At 49.1% G+C, this 20,775-nt stretch overlaps 1 protein-coding gene across 1 annotated transcript in view; it reads right to left on the bottom strand.

Moving 5' to 3' along the window:
• The window catches only part of LOC119406551 (ATP-binding cassette sub-family C member 4), a 79,961-nt gene extending 59,487 nt beyond the window's left edge, over window positions 1-20,474 (bottom strand). The window contains exons 1-9 of the mRNA XM_049420133.1: window positions 19,747-20,474; window positions 16,821-16,943; window positions 15,417-15,545; window positions 15,096-15,171; window positions 11,738-11,995; window positions 10,396-10,418; window positions 9,674-9,794; window positions 3,664-3,810; window positions 1,538-1,631 (exon numbers count right to left, since the gene is read on the bottom strand). Coding sequence (XP_049276090.1) covers window positions 1,538-1,631; window positions 3,664-3,810; window positions 9,674-9,794; window positions 10,396-10,418; window positions 11,738-11,995; window positions 15,096-15,171; window positions 15,417-15,545; window positions 16,821-16,943; window positions 19,747-20,474 — 1,699 coding nt within the window. The remainder of the gene's footprint in view (window positions 1-1,537; window positions 1,632-3,663; window positions 3,811-9,673; window positions 9,795-10,395; window positions 10,419-11,737; window positions 11,996-15,095; window positions 15,172-15,416; window positions 15,546-16,820; window positions 16,944-19,746) is intronic.
• Between the last annotated feature and the right edge of the window lie 301 nt (window positions 20,475-20,775).

Here is a 20,775-nt window from a genome sequence, read left to right as displayed (position 1 = left end):
TTTTCGTCATTCTGCGGAGAACCGTGGTACCGGCTAAATACCTGTAACGCATTATCTTCACTTTGTTGATGCTGTGGCTGATGACGATGAAGAATTATTGGCAGATCCCTTTGTAATGGGTTGGAAGCATTTCAACAACCCACTCCTTGTGCAATTCGAATTGTGTGATGCCTGGTTACAGGATTCGCGTTGTATGACACCTGGTTGTTATTTTACACTTCTACCACACTACATTACATATGTTAATGCGGTGGCTGATGACGATGAAGAATTATTGGCAGATCCCTTTGTAATGGGTTGGAAGCATTTCAACAACCCACTCCTTGTGCAATTCGAATTGTGTGATGCCTGGTTACAGGATTCGCGTTGTATGACACCTGGTTGTTATTTTACACTTCTACCACACTACATTACATATGTTAATGCGGTTCCTTTCCGACATGAAGCCTGCATAGGGTCTTTTAGATGCGAAGTATCTTATGGCGGAGTTCAATGCCGATCACCCTTACTGCGCATGCGCATACCCTCTCCACACACCTCCTCTCCCCTTCCCCTCACCACTCCTCCTGTCCTCTTCTCCTCTCCCCTCCCCCTTTTCACTCTTCCTCTGAAACGCTGGCTAGACATGCCGAAATTCTCTCCTGCGCAACGCCGTGATGAGCACCAGCGCATGCGCGTCGCGCGTCCCCTCCCCCTCTCTCTCCTCTCCTACGCTGCCCCCTTTCGCAGACCTGCCGACTGCGTTCCCCGCTCGCCCTGTGAGAATTAACGGCCAGGCTAGAGGGAAGACAAGACGCGCGTAGCGTTCCTCTTCGCGTTCCACGACGCGAGGTCGGTAGCATGCCCAAAGAACGCCAACGGAACGCGATCGTGCAAGTGCTCCGGCTTCGCATCGCCTCATGGTCCCCTTTAGCGGGAAATGGTGTAATTTTTGCAAAGCATTTTCAAGCGCCGGCATGGCTCTAAGGTAGAATGCTGGGTTCCCGCGCACAGGGCCCAAGTTCGAACCTCGTTCCATTCCGGATATTTTTTCTTATTTCAGTTTTTTATTTCGCGCGATAGTGGTTACGGACACCGGCGCCGGCGGCGGACAACTACGGCGCCAAAAATGGCCCTTGTTGTGATCTCATAACAGCTTCCGCTGTAAAAGTGTTGTGTTAATTAACTTTGTGGCAAGCTAGTCGTTAAATTTATTTGCAGTATTTGGGTTACCTGCACATGGTTATTTCGCTAGTGATGCACGCTATAGTGTCTTGATACGTGCTATATTTAGATATTTAAACATCTCTGGCAATAGCGGGCTTCTATTTTTTTAAGTTCAGTTATATGTCTGATACTGTTCAACGAAATCTGTGAGTGAACGTTATGAAAATTCTTCGCCTAGCCTTTGGTAAACGATTACTTCATTTATGTGTATCACACTTGTGGCTGCTTCCCGTTTACATTATTAGTGGGATACTTAAAATTTTAAACCAATGTTATTAATACACAGTATCGACCTGTTTCCTTAAAACGAAAAGGTGGCACACTTCCACACCTTTGGAGGCTTTGGTCTCGAGGAAGCACGGAGGCCTGTCCTGGTGTTCCTCTTCACTAAAGAATGCGCAGTACCTGAGCATCGCCAAGCCTACCTGCATGACAGCAACAATATGTGGATGAAGTTTATGAAAGGACAGAAATGATCTACATTGCTCTATACTCCTAATCAGCGAAGGAAGAATGAGAGAGAAGAATGAATGACGGCCGTGCAGATATGGCTGTTTTATCCTTTACAAGCAGTTGTCGTAGACAGCTTCCCGTTATGTTTAGAAGAAAAGAAAAAAATCTACTGCAAATGACAATTCGTGCGAGGTATGACATCGACATTACGTACACGCGTAGCGTGATACAATTGTAGCAAATGGGTAAGTAATTTCCGCCTCAAAAAGTTGGCTGTACACACGATTTGGGAAGAGTCAAAATTTTTCAGTGAAGCCCAGGGCATGAAGCTTCGAAATAGAATCGCAGTATGTAGTACTTTTTTTCTGACCTAAATTGTGATGCACTACAGTTAAAACTCGATCTAACGAAACCCGATTTTACGAAGGTTTCGATCTGATGAAGAAATTTCCATCCCCCGGCAGCTACCTATAGGGTTTTGTAGCGAGAGACGAGACGTGTGACGGCGTGAAGGCGACCAATGTGGCCGTGCTGTTATTTCGCCACCTTATTAGAAAGTTAAGCGAAGCGGCGGCGGCTGCAGGCATCCACACCGCCAGGAACGTGAGCGCGTTCTCTCCCATGTATAACTCTCTAAAGAAAGTTATACATGGGAGAGTCACATGTGTAGCAAAAAAGAGTCAAACGACACTTTTCTTTTCTTAGAGTGTGGGGGTGGTTGCTATCGTTATTTCATGGTTTATGCGACATGTAGTACTGATCGTCTCGTCGCAACTTTTCGCTCGGCCTGCTCCCACAATCGCTGCATACGTTCTCCGTGTCTTTGCATATCGGCATCGTGTCATTGTTTCACATGTCCGTCTATCTGGCCTGCATCGACCGGACATGGAGCATGTCCGTGTAACAAGGGAGGCTCCATCTGGGTCGCTCTTGTGGACTTTTCACACGCGCGATGTGTGTTAGCGGCAAATACAATGCCGCGGTAACTTTTTGGGGTCGATACATTACAAGTTTATATTTCGAAAAACCAAAAGTTTCCGTTCTCGGTTTTACGACCTCTCCAATTTAACGGAGTAATTCGAGCGTGGTCATCACTTCGTTAAATCGGGTTTCAACTGTAAGTGAAACGCGCAACTTTAACGGAGCGAAAAATTCCTGTCTTTCGAGAAATACGCGCGTCTTGCGAGCTCTTTGTACGACTTCACTTAGCTGACTCAAGAGCACAGGAATGTTTGAGTCCACGTGCTCTGTACAAATTTCCGTGTAAATAAAGAAAGAACAACGCGAGTACACTGACGCGTACGCTGAATGTACGCACTGAGTTTAATTGCCAGAAGGTATGTTTAACCACTGTGAAGCAGCCCTATGTATGAGACGGCCAGGTTCCCCTTAATCTCCTCAATGCAGCTTCTTGCCTGGTCATCCTAGCAACCCTGTTGCATAATAAACTCTATTTAATCAACTCAATTCAATCAATGCATTTGTGCAATTTGTGGTCTGTACAGTGATGTCAGGGGGGACACGCATTTTTACGACAAATTTACGCATACATATGAACCCCGCGCGCACAGAAGTCGTTCAGAAAATGCATATTTTGTGTCTTGGCTACGACACCAGATAAAACAGCCCATAAAGCCACATTGGCTGACAAACAAAGCCCATATCCACACGGATGACTTACGCTAGTGCTGACGTGAGACGTAGCTAAATAACGCAAAGAAGGATGACAGAGAAGTCAAAGAAACCTTTCATCCGCCAATTAGATGTGACGTCCTTCTTCGTGATAACTATATATGTCCCAAGTCAGTAATTTGTACCAACTGGCCTAGCCCTCATCTCTCACGTTGCGTCTTACGCTAGCATTGTTCAAGAACATTTCAACCGATAGTGGTGCTGGAGACGCAATTATTGTGCTGAATGGCCACTTGCAAAGGAAACTTACGAAATTTCGTAGATTCGTCCCCTCAATATTAGATCGTGTAGTAAAGCGTTCGAGCGACTCACAACGCTCCGGCTTCGAAGGAGCTGCGCAGTTGAACTGGTGACGAGGTCGGTTGCCGAGATCAGGTAGAGGCAGCAGAAGGACACCGCTGGAGTAAGGACGGACGCGTCTCCCAGGAAAGCGACGGAAGCGAACAACAGGATCGTCATCTGGTCGTGAAGGAGAGAGTTGCCATTGTTTACTGCGATAGCAATTATATGACACCCCAGGCGCAGTTTGCCGTCGCCGTCGTCCTGAGTTTCCGTATAAAGTCAAAGCGCCATAATATCATCCCGCTCATCGTATGCTCTACGTGCGAGAGCAGCCGACGATCGCGGCTGAAGCAGGAAAGGGGGTGGGGGAGGGGGGAACACACCAACCGTCTTCTTTCACCTGAAAGGCTTACGGGGTTCCGGATTGGAAGGGGGCTGTATGTCACCTGCAAGGACTGCGTACTTTGAGCGGCCGTGCGTGGTCGCGCGCGCACTATCTTGACAAGGATTGGTGAACGGCTCATACCTTTGTACGTGCTCCGTTCCCACACGTCATACTGTGTTGGAGTGATAGACAGCACAAATGTCGTTTCGCTCGCAAAAACAACTGACTAATCGCAAAAAGGCTTTGCGAAGGGAAAGCTTTGTGATTTCTGCCGCTGGATGTACAACACAATATAAACAGCAGGTATATATGAACACTTATATATAAAAAAGGATCGTAAATTACTCCTAGTAAACATCACCAAGTACACAGGTACACAGGTAAACAGAAATCCTTTTAATGCCCTATAATAGATAAAGAAACATTCGTGTATCTATAAACGAAAGAAGGCAAATTTTTTCGAGGGACTCGCTTCTTTGGTAGACACAAACAATTGAACTGAACAGATAATTAGACCAAGAAAAGCGTAGGCAACATTAATAGTTGTTGTAAGGACCGAGTGGTGGTTCGTCACGTTTGCGAGTGCGTGGCTCAACGGAACAGGCGACAAGAGAATACGCACGAATGAGTTTGGATCAACATTTATAGGGACAAGGTATGCTAGGGACGATCACGGAGAACAAGCACAGAGATGAACACACATAAATTAATATGAACGTCCTAACCGCGGAATGTCCGATCGAGGGTACAGAAAAAACATCTCACGACTTGTCGATGTTGGAGGGTCAGTCCACATGCGGCGACGAGTGTCGTTGAACGCAAGCCCAGGCACGCAGGTGACGCGTCCCGTGTGCCTTATAGCAGGAAGACAAGGCCTCCAGAAGGCCTCCCGTTTGATCACGGCCTTGCGCCGTCCCAGGTGGCGACGGTGTTCAGGAACTCGTGACGCCTGCCCGCCGACACAGCAGGAGCCGCGCCCTGTACCGGTAGCCTCAGGCAGGTAGCTTGGATCCCCAGGCCTCACCGAGAACAGGCAGGAGGAGCTCCCCGGACAGCGCCCTGGTCCGGCACGTCCTCGCTGGAGCCACCGCCAACGCCCGAACCACCAGGCAAGCACCCGACCTCGCTGAGCACGGCCACGACAACTTCTCGGACAGCGCCCTGGTCCGGCGTGTCCTTCGGCTAGCTTCGCTCAGCCCTCTGCGCGTTCCACACGCGCCTCTCTTCTTTCTCGTCTTCTTTCCTCTTGTTTTCTTTTCTCGTGCCGCCGCCGCGCATGCCACCTGCCCCTGGCTCGCCTTCATGTCGCCGTCGTCCTCGTTCTCACAAGTCCGCACAAACATCTCAAAATTACACCAAAAATTCACAAACATATAAATTTCTTTCAGAAATTCCCTTCATTCATTACAATTATCCCCCCACTCAAGAAAGTTGTTCGGCACAACAACTTTTCCACAGTCATCAAGTCCAACAACGCAATAATTCTATTTACATGAAGTCGCAAATGTTTTGCGATAGTTCTGAGCAAATGTCCGCATACCTTCGTTCTAACAGGCACTATCGGTAACGGGGTTGTGTTTAATTTTCCTCATATCTTTTGAGGAGGTTAGCGTGAAATAAGCTAACTCGCGAACCTAGGTCTAATAGATAATCATTCTCGCTACGTTTCTCTAGGACTGTAAAGGGACCTTTCCACGTGAGGATTAGCTTATTCTTGGCCGATGGAAGGAGCAGCAACACTCTATCGCCTGCAGAGAGCTCTCGAAGTCTTTTCTTCCTGTCATCAGGCTTCTCTTGTGAAGCTTTTGCCTTCTGGACCTCTTCTTGAGCTATCTTGCAGGTGTTGTGCAACCTCTCTTTTAGCTCGATGACATCTCTGTACGCGGTCTTGATCTCACAATCGACGTTTTCGCCTGCCCACAATTCCTTAAGTATGGACATTGGGCCACGCACGAATCGTCCGTAAAGGAGATCAAATGGCGAACAACTAAGGCTTGCTTGCGGGACCTCGCGATAAGCGAACAGTAGTGGAGCCAAGTACCTGTCCCATTGTTTAGGGCACTCCTGACACATTCGCCGAATCATCCGTTTGAGGGTCCCATTGACGTTTTCAACAAGCCCGTTCACCATGCTGTGATAAGGCATTGTGGGCAGTTGTCGACCTGGCAGTAGTCGTCTCAGTTCTTGGATAAGGCCAGACGCGAAAGGCTTGCCACGGTCACTTACTATTTCCCGTGGGAGCCCAATGCGAGCGAACATTTGCAATAGCGCTTCCGCTACTCGCTCCATTTCAATACTGGGCAAGGCTACCGCATCTGGTAGCGCGTGGCAAGGTCTATCATCGTTAAAACGTATCTATTCCCTTTTTCAGAAGTTGGGGACAGAGGACCGATAATATCAATCGCGACTCGGTGGAATGGAGTCTCGATTAGGGGCATATTCCTCAAAGGCACACGACCCACGAGGTGCTTTGGTACTGTTCTCTGACATATGTCACACGATTTTACAAAGCGTGTGACATCCGCTTGTACTCCAGGCCAATAAAACTCCTCAAGGACACGATCTACTGTCCTCTTTTGCCCTGATGTCCAACGAGCAATCCCTCGTGTGCCATCTTCATTACTGTGGCGCGTAGCTTCTTCGGAACCACCAGTTGTTCGAAGTGTCGCTGTTCCGCAGTCTGGTAATGCCGGAAAAGGATGCCATGGACCAGCACGAACTTGGTAGTAGCTCGTTTCTTGGACGTTGTCGTTTGGTCCAATGCCTGGAAACAAGCCTCCAGTGTCTGATCCGTGCTCTGCAATTGCCGAAGTTCTTCCGGGCTGACGTTTAAGGGGTCAACTTGCGGTGCAGGTAATTTTTGCAGCTTTCCCGTCTTTCCTGCAGCGGCCGTCACTTCCCCACTCTGTACTTCACGCTTTTTCTCTGTATCCTTGGCTTCCTCTTTCGATGAATTTGCTTGCTTGGAATCATGATCCACCATTGGGACAGCACCTTCGATGTTGCCAAGGATGACCTCGTACAAAGGGTTCTCCATGCAAACGGCGACCGCAACTCCTCTGAAGAACGGGGAATCAATAAATACTTCGGCCTCCGGCAAACTCTTTTCAGACCGGTCGAGTAGGCGTATAACGCGGTTATTACCAGTCAGCTTGGAGTCGGGAACGAGGGACCGTTTCATTACAACCGTGTTGCAGCCGGTGTCTCGCAAGATCGTCACCAAGGTTCCCTCAAGACGACCAATTACCGTCGGCATCTTTTCCAGCGCTCCACAGCACGTTGTACAGCTCTGGGCAACGTCCAGCATACCATGACTTTTGCATGCACTGGTTTGGGCAGGCTTCCGTTGTTTTTCCTGCTCATCCTGCAATTCTTCCTGTCTTACAACAGCGCATGAAGCTTCACCATGTCTCCCAGAGCCAATAGAGCACGTGTCGGCGCTATGACCAGGCTTATTGCACTTCCAGCATGGTGATGACTTCGGTGCTCTAGATCTAGTCCAGCAGTCGGAAGCTTTATGTCCCGGCTTTTTGCAAAGAAAGCAGAGAGGCTTTCCTTTGCTCTTTGTCGTCGCAGCTGCTTTATAATGGCCAGGTGGCTTTCCCTTCTCTTCTCTGGTTTCTTTGCCTTTAGCAAGATTAAGGATGCCTTGAGCTTCCAAGTACTGGTCGGCTGTCGTGGCCAGTGTATCTAGGTTATGACACGCTCTTTCCTTCAGAAAGATCGCCAACTTTTCCTCGCAGCTGCCTAGAAACTGCTCCGACACGATCTTGTCTCGCAGCGCTTCATACGTCTTCGGTGTCTTGGCTAACTCTTGCCAATGGTCAAAATAGCCTAGAAGACGACCGGCAAACTGTCGTGCTGTCTCAGCGTTTTCAGGCTTCGCATCCCGGAACTTTACACGGTATCCTTCTTCCGTGTAGCGGAACCGCTGCAGCAAGGTCTGCTTGAGCTTGGCGTAATTGGTAGCGTCTTCCGCGGACATCCGACCTACTGCCGTTAGTGCTTCGCCCGTCAGACAAAGACTCAACGACATGGCCCACTTGTCTTGTGGCCAACCTTGACTAGTCGCCACTCTCTCAAACCGTTGTATATAGGCATCTAGTTCATCCCTACCCTCGTTATAGGGAGGAATCATCTTGTGGGGGCTGCGAAAACCCTGACCACCAACTGTTTCATTGCCTACGACTCTCGGACTCGAACGCTCTGCCTCCAAGACACGCCTTCGCTCTTCGAGGAGCGCCCGTTCCGTTCCGCCTCCATACGCGCTAACTCTCGCGCGTGTTCCTCCTGCGCCGCTACCCTCGCTTCTTCGCGCTCCTTAGCTCGCTGATCCCTCATGTCCTTCTGCTCTGCGCTAACCCATGCCTGCAAGGCCTCTCCCGTGAGTCCCATCTCCTTCCCTAACTCAACGAGCGTTCTCTTTTCGTCCATTGCCGCCCACCACACACAAGCAACGTGAGGCTCTAAGGTGTACGGAAGAGCTTGGTCCTGTCTCGCGGACGCCAGAAAATTGTAAGGACCGAGTGGTGGTTCGTCACGTTTGCGAGTGCGTGGCTCAACGGAACAGGCGACAAGAGAATACGCACGAATGAGTTTGGATCAACATTTATAGGGACAAGGTATGCTAGGGACGATCACGGAGAACAAGCACAGAGATGAACACACATAAATTAATATGAACGTCCTAACCGCGGAATGTCCGATCGAGGGTACAGAAAAAACATCTCACGACTTGTCGATGTTGGAGGGTCAGTCCACATGCGGCGACGAGTGTCGTTGAACGCAAGCCCAGGCACGCAGGTGACGCGTCCCGTGTGCCTTATAGCAGAAGACAAGGCCTCCGGAAGGCCTCCCGTTTGATCACGGCCTTGCGCCGTCCCAGGTGGCGACGGTGTTCAGGAACTCGTGACGCCTGCCCGCCGACACAGCAGGAGCCGCGCCCTGTACCGGTAGCCTCAGGCAGGTAGCTTGGATCCCCAGGCCTCACCGAGAACAGGCAGGAGGAGCTCCCCGGACAGCGCCCTGGTCCGGCACGTCCTCGCTGGAGCCACCGCCAACGCCCGAACCACCAGGCAAGCACCCGACCTCGCTGAGCACGGCCACGACAACTTCTCGGACAGCGCCCTGGTCCGGCGTGTCCTTCGGCTAGCTTCGCTCAGCCCTCTGCGCGTTTCCACACGCGCCTCTCTTCTTTCTCGTCTTCTTTCCTCTTGTTTTCTTTTCTCGTGCCGCCGCCGCGCATGCCACCTGCCCCTGGCTCGCCTTCATGTCGCCGTCGTCCTCGTTCTCACAAGTCCGCACAAACATCTCAAAATTACACCAAAAATTCACAAACATATAAATTTCTTTCAGAAATTCCCTTCATTCATTACAGTTGTCTTTAACTGTATAGTGTAGTAATTATGACGTAAATTGAAATAATTAAAGTAGACAACAAATACACAGAAATAAAGCGAGCGTGGGCACGCGATCAAAACATAAGACGTAATCCCTTCAAAACATAGCAAGCATAGATTCACATTTACATCAATCAACTAATTGCTTCTGGAACGATGCCTAGAATGATCTAGTCTCTGTGACACGAGTGACCAGGAGAATTTCTCTATCTGCGAGGAATAACGGGAACGGCTTACGGCACAGCATCAGACGTACCAGTGAGGCCGAAGAAGTGTAGATGGAGTCGATGAGTCCGTCTAGCACGTTGACCTTGTGGCTGGCCGCTTCTTCCTTGGCTCGTAATCGGCTGATGGCTGACGAGAAGGTCCTCCTCCCACTGCGTACATCTTAACCAGCCGCACCGAACTGAGCAGGTCGGATGTCTGTTTGAGCCGTTCGTCGCGGAGGCTCAGCACGTTGTCCTGCGCGTGTACACCGACAGTTGTGTGCAGCGAACTTGTCTTACGGTGTGGCATCGATGCGGCTCCGGAGTGCGTTCCTGCTTCGTGCCGGTGCTCAATGGTGGAACATAGTTCGATTTCTGGCTTGAAGTGCTTTACTAGAACAGGCCAGAGATGATCGCGCTTTTCGGTATGCATCGTATCATCAGTGCTAAGCAAGTGTTCTACGAAGGCCCATTTGGTAAGGCACATGCTACGTTTGTACACTCAGTAAAGACGGTCGAATAGATGATAAGGAAAAAGAACTAAATGCAACTGTCACCAGCAGCAGGTGCAGCAAAAAGGTATATAGTCAAACCTCGTTATTGCAGAGTAGTATCGGGGTCATAAGTTAGTTCGTCGTATCCGATTTTCATAGTAACCGTAGATGTAAAATTTGGCTCTAACAAATCGGTAATCTGGCTTGCGCAAATACCCTAGATACGCGAAACGCATTATTATAGGCTTCGAGCGCACTATAAACGAGGTAATCCTTACCTGCCTCCTTGCGGCATTTCAAACTAATTGGGGCGGAACAGAACAAAGTCAGTTTGAAAAATTTTCGGCAACATTTTTAACCACATTTTACACAAACTTTTAATGTCACGACGACATTTAAAAAAAATGTGGTTGTGAATTGTTTCCTAATATTTATTTTGCGTTATATGCTACCTCTGCAGTTTTGAGCCTCGGAAGAATCAAATATTTCTTCGTTACAGCTGATATCGCTGCGTGTCTCGCGTTTTCGGTTTCGTTATAAACAGAATAAATATCACTGAAATTAATCGTGACCAACAATGGTTCGTATTTAGTTTGCTTAGAGCGATAATTCGCTATATCAGTGTTCGTTATAACGAGGTTCAAATGTACAGCACCCCCCCCCCCCCCCAAAAAAAAGGACGGAAAATATGCAGGCACCAAAATTATGTAACGGAGTTCATAAGCGTCCCTTGATCACGTAGGAATTGAAAGGCAAAAGCTTTTATCTGCACGCAGAATATTGTGCCTCACTATAATGTGTTACGGCAGTGGGTATCGAGACCATAACATGGCGTTTCATCACACGCGTGGCAGATAATCACGCATGTAATAAAACGACCCTTGAATGGCCTAATTTCAGGCTATTTGTTAGGCTATAGTATGGTGGGGAGATGAGTACGCATGAATATCCAAGAGGAAGACAAAGGGCGCATTCTTCCCGGCAACCTCAAGAATTAAAACGCAACAGAAATATTGGCAGAAAAGCATTGCGAATGTCATTTCAACAACCCAAAGCTAACTTCATTCGCACCACGTTTATCGCATCTCCTGTCATATATGTGTCACTTATGTTTCACCATTCTTTTCTTTGCACTACATAGTTTTATGTAGTGCTCCTTTATTTTTGGTTGCCTTCTTGCATCTGTTGTCGCCACGTGTTTTTTTTTCTAACCTATCCGCTGACTATCCGGAAAATTTTGGCATGGTTTTAAATCAATGCTGAGATGTGTGTAGGCGGGGAACGGGGGACTGTGACGTGAGCGCTGCGCCAGGCTTTTGGTAGCCTTTACGCCAGTCGTCTAGGCAACTATATCCCTACTGAAGCATTCCGTACGCCATTACATTATGCACATATGTTTTCTTACGAAATCCATATAAAGCCCGTATGTTTTTCATATATTTTCCTTATGTTTCCGTAAGAATTGTACGGTAATATATGGAACTATGGGAAATGCATACGGAACGTTTCAGTGGGGATGTGTACTGTTTATGAGAAAAACCACGAATGAATAGTTATAGGGCGGATACATGGGCCCAAGCAAAGCCCAGACATGTGCAGCGCATTCGTGCGTCCGCTCACCCACAGTTGGTCCTGCAGCACAGTGGACGGCCAGATGAGCATAAGGGCCACAGCGGGCCACAGAGCCGTGAAGAGTGCCGCCGCTGCTCCCACTCGCAGGCCGATGAGGTAGATGATGATGGGCAGGAGGAAGGCGCCGGTCATCGGAAGCGGGAACTGGGTGCAGGCGATGCAGATCTGCAGGCAGTCTCCTCCCAGCAGGGCGAGCACGTAGCCCGAAGAGTTGCGAGAAAGGGCGCGGGGCGACAGCCGCACCATCTGCGATGAAGACCATGTACAGGATCCGGTCACATGTGACATATGTGTGTAATGTTTGAACTAAGTAAGGTCCATAGATTGGGGCCCACTGCGTTTTTTGTTAGACACACCCGCATGAACCCAACAGATAAGGAAGCGAAGGAAAGCATACGGAGAATTTTTTTAGTACTTTATTGAAGAGCAGTAATTATGAAATATAGTCAAAACTGAAGTTGTCGAAGAAACAGTTTACCGCCAGTGGGGGCCGAACCATGCAGTGACTTGCGCACCACGCGTGCGATGCTCTACCAGGGGCGTAGCCAGAAATTTTTTTCGGGGGGGGGGGGGGGGGGGACACCTCCTTGATCTGAAGTGGGGGTCGGGCAGGCAGATGTGATCGAGTGTCATTTTCAGCTCTGTATGCCATGGCAAAAAAAATTCGGGGGGGGGGCACGGCCCGGTGTGCCCCCCCCCCCCCCCCCCGGCTACGCCACTGTGCTCTACCATATGAGCTACGGCAGAATTCGATATATCTTTTTCAATTTTAATTTCAACGAAGGCTGCCCTTAGACCACGGAGCCTAAGACATAGTAAAAAAAAAAAAACAATTTATACGTAGGAATGCAGCCTTGCAGCGTGCAGCAAGTCCAGTAATGTTCTGTGATTATAGTCACCTTGACTCCACTATCTCGATCGAATTTTCATGCCAGTCACTACGCAGTCCCGACCGCTTGAGGCTCCCAGATTTGTGGCATGCCTGGGTAAAGTTCACGACAGGTGGCGCAAGTCGGTGTCTCATGCCAGGGTCGTACAGCTGGGTCATGTTGATATTACTCTTCTGACATAGCGCGCTAGATCATCATTCTACAGTGGGGATAGAAATAAACGCGAACAGAATGGCATCTACGTTCTCTGTTGTTTAGCATTTCTTTTCTAGCGGTTGCAGCCTGGATGGTAATAAAGAGCCACTAGAGTCATCCATGATACCATCAAGAACCATTCTGACATCTTTTTGTTGCCACCAAGGTCAGAGCGTGACGAAAACAGCGCGCCGCGCTTTTCGCATTTCTTTCCATCCTCCCTGTACATAAGTAATCTTACGAACCAGGGTTGCAGGTCGAAAAGACAAAAAGTAGCCAAGAAATTACAAAAATTAGCCAAAAAGTAGCCAACTTGAGCCAAGGGCCATAAAAGTAGCCAAAAGGAGCCACACGTGTGTGAAAACAACTGCGACGTTTGTATTGAAATGACTAAATGGAAGAGCCTCTTTGGTGTAAATGTAAGTACTGAAAGAGCACTTCCAAATCATAACTGCTGAGATTAAATCATAAATTGTTGATTTTAGCAATCATTTCGTGCAGGATGACGAGGTTTCTTGCGCTGATGCAGAAATGGCACTCTCTTCACACGTCTTGCGTTACTTTTCTTAAAAGGACTAGAACTACCAGCCCTATGGCGACGATGAAAATTAGTAATGCATTATGCTTAAAATAACAGTTGTTGTGATCGGAGCATAAATTGTAGTCACTTCGATATCGTTTACCGCGCGATGACAATGTCCGAGCTGTTAACCCCGTTAAACCTTTATTTACATAGGGCTTGGCTGGTGATGTCACGCCTATATCAATTCTGTGATGAAATAGACGCCATTTAGCATTATTGTTATATCATGTCGCCGATACTCATTACTCAGAAAAAGACTCCGCTTCCACTTCCGCTTCCAGGTTAGGGCTAAACTTGAGAAATCGTACTCAGTTTTGGTGCTACGGTTCTGGAATATTGTCACAGGAATGCATTTGATGTGGTGTGTAATTTTATTCAAGCTACTAAATGAATACCATTCTAATCTCCACTTTTGCAAACACACTCGTAAAGTAATAAATAAAATGTATTGAAATCTAGCGCACCTATTCTAAATTGATCTGGTCAGTCCAATGCAGCTGTCTGGTTTGCATGCGCAATCGCACACTAATTATTGTATGTCTTTTATATATTCTGATTTAATTTCATTTGTAAAAGAGCCAAATTCAATTTTGGAAGTTTGAAACGCGCCTTCACCACCATATTTGACACCGCATACTCGATCGCCAGCGGCAGCTACGTGAGAAGATATTGAAATTTTGGCTCAAATCGAGGTAGCACGAAAGTAGCGAAAAACTAGTCAAGTAGTCAAGGCGTTTTTTCTGCCGCCACTGGCCTAAAAAAAGTAGCCAAATTGGCGTAAAGTATCTAAACCTGGCGACCCTGTTTCGGACTGTCCACGCAACGCGAATATGTACGTTTGACCAGTAAGCATTTATATAAAGGCAGGATTTCAAACTCTAAAAGAAATAGTTCTGCAAGGTTGATCCTTAGCAATAAGTGCGAGCGAACACAAACCTTTCTGAAGATGGCGCCCAGTAGAAGACAACGGACACGGTTTCCAAGGCGAAAGCAGGTGTGCATCTGGTAGCAGGCCAGCAGAGCGTCCGCGATGCAAGCTGACACGAAGAGCCACGTGGTAACCGTCACCTCTTCGCCGCCATCTACCAGACGCCTGGGTTTCGCGTTAATACGTACTTATTTCGTAATTTTAAGGAAAAGTCGCAGTTTCGGCCGAAAAACGAAACACTGACAGCCATATAAATGTAGCACGCAAAATAAGCCTGGTTGTTTCATCTTTCCATAACAGAATAAATTAATGAGTATTATTTCAAGCGGTCACACACAAAAACAAGTTGGCCGCCATCCCGCCCCTCGAAATTGAATGTTCAGCGAAGCTGTATCAAACACCACACATGCTGATGGGGGGGGGGGGGGGGTATGTTTTATCATTGCTTTAGAGTAATGGTAGTGATAATCACTTTGTGGTCTCTTTGGCAGACCGTGATTGGCTATTTGATTGGCTATCGTGTCCCCGCAAAAAATACGGGGACACGAGCCAAGAACATAAACACGAGACGAGCGCTATTTTTATTTTTCCCACTAAGACATCATTGTTCCCAGCGCGCGATGACTGAAGACGGAATCTTGAAACCACATTCACGCATTCAACAACACAAGCCCCCTTGGATTCTTCAGGTAGCGCTAGTCTCGTGTTTATGTTCCTTCCTGGCTTGTGTCCCCGTATTTTTTGCGCTACCTGCTCTATGACGTAGGTACCAATGCGCTGATTTATAGCACAGAAGTAGTTTGGATATTGGTCTCCGACCAGCGTTCTGCGGAACAAGTGAGATAGGAGTTACGTAACCGTTTGCACGCGTTTCAAAAAGCGAGATATCTGGTAAATATAGGATCTAAGAAAGCCTGTCCGCCAAGCTCATACTCAGTCGTGGGAATACCCTTCGGAGCTACACGCCTCCGGTGACCGCGTTGTAAGCGTGTCTTCGCTACCTGGGCTGGAGATAGGAACGACCGGCGTTCTATACGGGCTCAAATTGACGACATTCCTGACCGGCCTTACTCGAGAAGCGGCACCTTTCCCAGCACGTTGGCGTAGTAGGTGAGCGTGGTCAACATAGTCCAGAAGAGGTCGTCCCAAACGGTTCGCATGACGGCGTAGAAGAGCCGCCACCTTGTCAGCCTTTTCGTGCTGTGGTAATAAGAAAGAAAAAAAAGTAAGGCAGCAAATGGTTCAGTTGACGGACAAAGCTCTTGTTTTTTAAAAAAAGAAAAGTGACTGCACGAAAGGAAGCCTACTTTGAAAAAGAAGGTGGCGTTACACTGGTGTTGTGTGTACCTGAGAATGCCACGTAGTGAGAGCTTTTAGACTGACCTTTTCCTTTTTTTTAAAGTCAGGACATGTTAGAGCGACGTTTTGTGAACAGCCTTCCATCTGCCACAGGCTGTTCATTGCACACACACACACACATCACCCTTAACGCATCTAACATCCCTTTTAAATTTCTTTGTGCTAGCTTTAGTGGTTTTGTTAATCAACTTTCGTGTAAATTCGGAACGGACGTCCTACTGCATTTGTAGTGGCACGCAAACCTTCACTGTAAAAAATTCCAAGTTAAATATTCAGGTATACCTTTGCACAGTTTGCGGTAAATAAACCCTTCTTCAATAGCACAACCAAATTCTTGATCATCTACATGACAAATACAGTGTAACAGAATTCAAAATTGGGCGAGTGAGGTCGGCAACATAAAGATTTTCAGCTCGAAGGAACGTAGACCAAGACGCACATGCGTACGATGTTCTTTTACTAAATGTTCAGTTGAGAATAAGCGCTCGTCCTCTCGTTGTCTCGTCTGTGTTCCTTCACACAAAACACCTTAAGTGATAAATGACCGAACGCGACTAACAAGCTGCAGGCGGTGTCGCTAGCCGTCTTAATGTCCTGCACCTTTCTGTTTTCGCATGTCGGGCCTCTGGTCTCGGAAAGGGTGGACAGTTTGACCTTTTCAGAGGTAAAATTCTTAACCTTCTGTAATTCACAGAGCAAGCATTGCGTTTAATATCTTATGCATTGTGCTTTTATAGAGGAGCACATACTTTGTTTAGGAGTGAATCACGTGAACATTAGCATAATTATTGTTAAACTACTGCTTCTGCCGTTACATAAATCCTGCTTTGCTATTGGATCAAGTGGGTAACTATACTCGGGCACAGAAGTCCGGAGAGACTCCGCCCAGATGACCTAAGCGCGGCCGAGGATCGTCTCTCCCTTACTAACGGAATAGTCCCGCTCATGCACTCCGCAATGATCTCCGAAGGTGAGGTCGTCAGGCTCATGACGTCGGTCTAGAGTGCACGCCCATTGGTGCAGACTTAGAGGCGTGCAGCAGCCTTTGAGGAGAGAATGCTGCAGACTTCTGACGACTCGACTATAGAAGAGTAATTGAACCGTAAACGTACTCACATTTGCACGCGCGTCAGGCGTGCGCACACGTCTCTGGCGAGCGGAGCGCTCTTCATTCGTTGACTTGAGATGGGCAGGTCCCTGTAGACGGCCTTTCCCAGCAGAGCAACGTTTTTCAGATGCCTGTTCAGACACAATGAAAACACAATTTTTTTTCATACGAAAACAACATCGGCACCTTGTAATTGTTATGAAAGAGAAAGTTGACAACCACCTGTTTGTAACGCAAGGCTTCTAAGAAATCTATACGGATTTCCCAGAAAGAAGGCTTCATAGTTGTCGACAAATTCGTCCTGGTCCGGGGAACGAATTTTCCGGCATTTATAATTTTTCGGCAGCTATTAAGTCTTCTTTTTGAGGAATATGTAAAAGAGAAAAACAGCTGGTTGTCAGCTTTCCCGCTCATAACCTTTCCGCCACCTTGCGGGTTGGTGCAGAACTCGTGTGCAAAAACCTCGTAATTGTGTCAAAGAAAACGCCTCGAGTAATCAGTGTTACACTACATTCTTGTTCGTGTAACACGCTTGCTATGCTGAATAATGAAGTTTATAACCCAAATTACGGTTACTATGGTGTCTATACGTGTTAACGCTCATGTTTATTGTGACTACTAGAAAAAATTAACAGACTAAAGCGTATTGCTTGTTCAAAAAATAATGCCATCTGCCACGTCATAACAAGACGATGCCACATTATTTAAATGTTTACCTACTCAGTTCAGTTATCAGTGCATACGAGAGCGTTTGTGTTGCGTTGTGCAGTGCTGACAAACAGCAGTCGACAGGTTTATTAGGGCGAAAGCCTTTAAGGCACATTTGCATAAACACCCCGTATATTTTTCCGGCGCATGCAAGGGACTACATTTTTTAATTGGTAAACGTTAATTACATTGCATTAAAATTCAGATAACACAGGAAGACACAGAGAAATAAACGTCATTGTGCGACCACGCTTGAGCCCGAAGGTGAGTGGTCTGTTCACTCCAGGTTGCCATGGTTCATGGCTGCTGCCGCCCGAGCCATGTCCACCAGTCATATAGCTGGCTTCCAGGGTCTCGCGTCATCAGAAGAGTCTCCTCCCACTGGTCTTGTAATAGTTCCTCTTCTGTTCGATCTTCGTTCGGCCTGTTAGCGCCTGATAGTGGTGATGTCAGTAATACTAGCGGGTTATTCTTGCACCGCAGGACCATAGAAAGATTCAGGAAATCTTATTGCGCCAATGTAGCCGAAATACAAATGACGACATCGAAACCCACAATGTCACGATGACATTCACGTGTTGCAGTTTCGGCGGAAAACGCGAAAGTGAAACTAACCTTAGTAATTGCTACATGTAATGGTGCTATGATGGCGAAATCGGCGATAACAAAACTTGGAGTACACTTGAGCTTCAAGACTAGAACGCGATAGCGTAATCGGGCCTCGTTTGCATCGCCGTCTCATTCACTAGCGAGATTTCGCTTCCCGGCAAGGGTAAAGCCCTCGCGGCACAGATCGCAGCTTGCGGTCTCACCTTGACCTTGTTCACCGAACCAAAATACCCCACCAGAATTGGCAACTCGGTCAGCAGGGATACCACGACAGACCATCCCGACCAACCAATGATACCACGCCAGACCAGCCCTTGGAGCTCTGCTCGCTCCGGCCGATTTCAGCCACTTCGTGTGTAGGGAAGGCCGCCGAGCACGTCATTCTCAATAGGGCCACTCAATTCGCAGAGGACAGGAATCTCCTTCCATTTAATCAAAGTGGATTCAGGCCATCCATGCCCACAAAGGACGTAATGCTGCTTCTAAAACACAAGATGATTGCCAAGGCCTCCAGAGACACCAGAGCCATTCTGACACTGGACCTGGAAAAGGTCTTCGTCGAGATAAACGCTCTGGTGTACTCGATTCCATTAAGGAAGAGGGCCCAGGAGAACATTTCTACAAGCACGTCAGCTCCTTTCTTAAGGAGAGAAAAGCCACCATTCGCCTAGGAGCTCTGGGCTCGAGAACATTCGATATCGGACCCAAAGGCACCCCGCAAGGGGCAGTCCTCTCCCCGTCCTTGTTCAGCTTGTAGCGAGAGAGAGACGTGAAGGCGGCCGACGTGGCCGTGCCGAAGTCTCGCCACTTTATTAGAAGGCCCTTGTAAGCAGAGCGACAGCGGCTGCCGGCGTCCTGACAGCCAGGAGCGTGAGCTCGTTCCTGACTGCTCGCGCCTCGAGCTCTCCTGCTCGCGCCTCGAGCTCTGAGCATTAGCTGCGCGAGAGGCGCGGCGCGTATGTGGTAAAATGGTGATGATGATCGTGAGCGGTGATGAAGATGCCGCTACAGATTACTCCCCCCCGCAGAAATGAAGCCGAAATGAAAAACTATGGGGGCGTATATACAAGGCTGGTGACGCGAGACAGAATGTCCGTGGGCAGTCCAGGTCGTCAACAGTGAAGGACTATCGGGAACCCTTGGGTCTCTGGCGGGCGGCTCTGGGAGAAGCGTAGAGGGCGGGGAACTAGGCGAAAGTACGCTGGGGTCGTGGCCAGGCGGGTCCCACGACGACTTGATGGTGCCATTCGGTAGCGCGAGTCAGCGCGGCTGGCAGAGGTACCTGCAGATGGAGTTGAGGGCGGGTGCACATGGGCCGGTGTGGGCGATGTGCGCGAAACAATGCGAAATGGCACAGTGAAGCCACGACGAGCAACCATCGACGAGTAGCTGCTGCGATCGGTCTTTCCTGTGCGGGCACAGCGTTGACGCGGATGTCGGTGGCGGCGCAACGCCGACCTCAGCTTTGCATTGCGGCGGACGTGCTGGCACGGGTATACAAGTCGACGGACGCGGGAACGTCGTGGTTGCAGAACCATGCCATGCGCAATGCGAGTAGTGAATAGGTGTACGCCACGTGGTAGGTAAGCGCGTCGGGCAGCGGTAGAAGACGCTTGCGCCGTGTCGAAGAGCATGCCTGCATTCAAGGTGCACCGCTGCTGGTTCGCGTCCCCCGTTAAGAACTCTGGAAGAGGGATGTCGTGGAAAACCGCAGGCGTGGGCTCTGTCGGCGGGTCCGACAGTGCGCCTGTGCCCGTTGAAGCACCTGGGTTTGGCGGCACACGAGGGCTGCTGCGTAGGTCGGCGTGTAGGATGCCTGCCTTTGCGACAGGCGCGGCATGTGCGGGCTGCTCTGCCATCGGCGAACCACGCAATTCGCCCTCAGACGCTTCCGTCATTGTAGCAGCGTCTCGCAAGTTCGGTAGGTGTTGGTTCGGTGCTCGAACTTCAGCTGCGGTGGACTGCGAGGTCAATGCTGGTCGCTGCTGGCAAGAGGCACATAGTGTCGAGGTTGTTGAAACGTGATGATCGATGGACGAGGATGGCGAATCCTCCACAGTTGAGGAGCGAATAGCGGACGGTGCCATGTCCGTGTCCGACTTCAGGGCGTGCTGCAAGGTAGCGGTCGTGGAGTCGGATGGCTCCGAGGTGTCGTGAGCCGTCGAGGTTGGAGCAGACGGGCGGATGGCGGGCATGCCTGCTGGACCGTCGGCCGAGGGTGGCGAAGGAACGCACCTCGTGGCGGACTGGTCGAAGGCAGCAGCAACGTTCGGAACCTCGTCGGGTGGGTGGTCGGGCGCAGGAACTGCTGCGCTAGTGGCCGGACGAGATCGAGAAAGAGACATGGCCGGGGAAGGTAGCTCGCCGTCATGGGAGGGCTGCGGGCCGGGTGGTGCCGCTCGCGTTGGAGGGGAAACCAGGAGCGTGAGCTCGTTCCTGACTGCTCGCGCCTCGAGCTCTCCTGCTCGCGCCTCGAGCTCTGAGCATTAGCTGCGCGAGAGGCGCGGCGCGTATGTGGTAAAATGGTGATGATGATCGTAAGCGGTGATGAAGATGCCGCTACAAGCTTATCCATGAGAGCTCTCTCCCGCAACCTGGCCGAGATTGAAGGTCTCGGTCACGCTTTCTACGCCGACGACATCACAG

This window comes from Rhipicephalus sanguineus, chromosome 10 (assembly GCF_013339695.2).
Source record: "Rhipicephalus sanguineus isolate Rsan-2018 chromosome 10, BIME_Rsan_1.4, whole genome shotgun sequence".
In the NCBI taxonomy this organism is placed as follows: Eukaryota; Metazoa; Arthropoda; class Arachnida; order Ixodida; family Ixodidae; genus Rhipicephalus; species Rhipicephalus sanguineus.
Note: the sequence above shows the minus strand (reverse complement) of the source record. Positions and strands in the feature narration are given on the sequence as shown.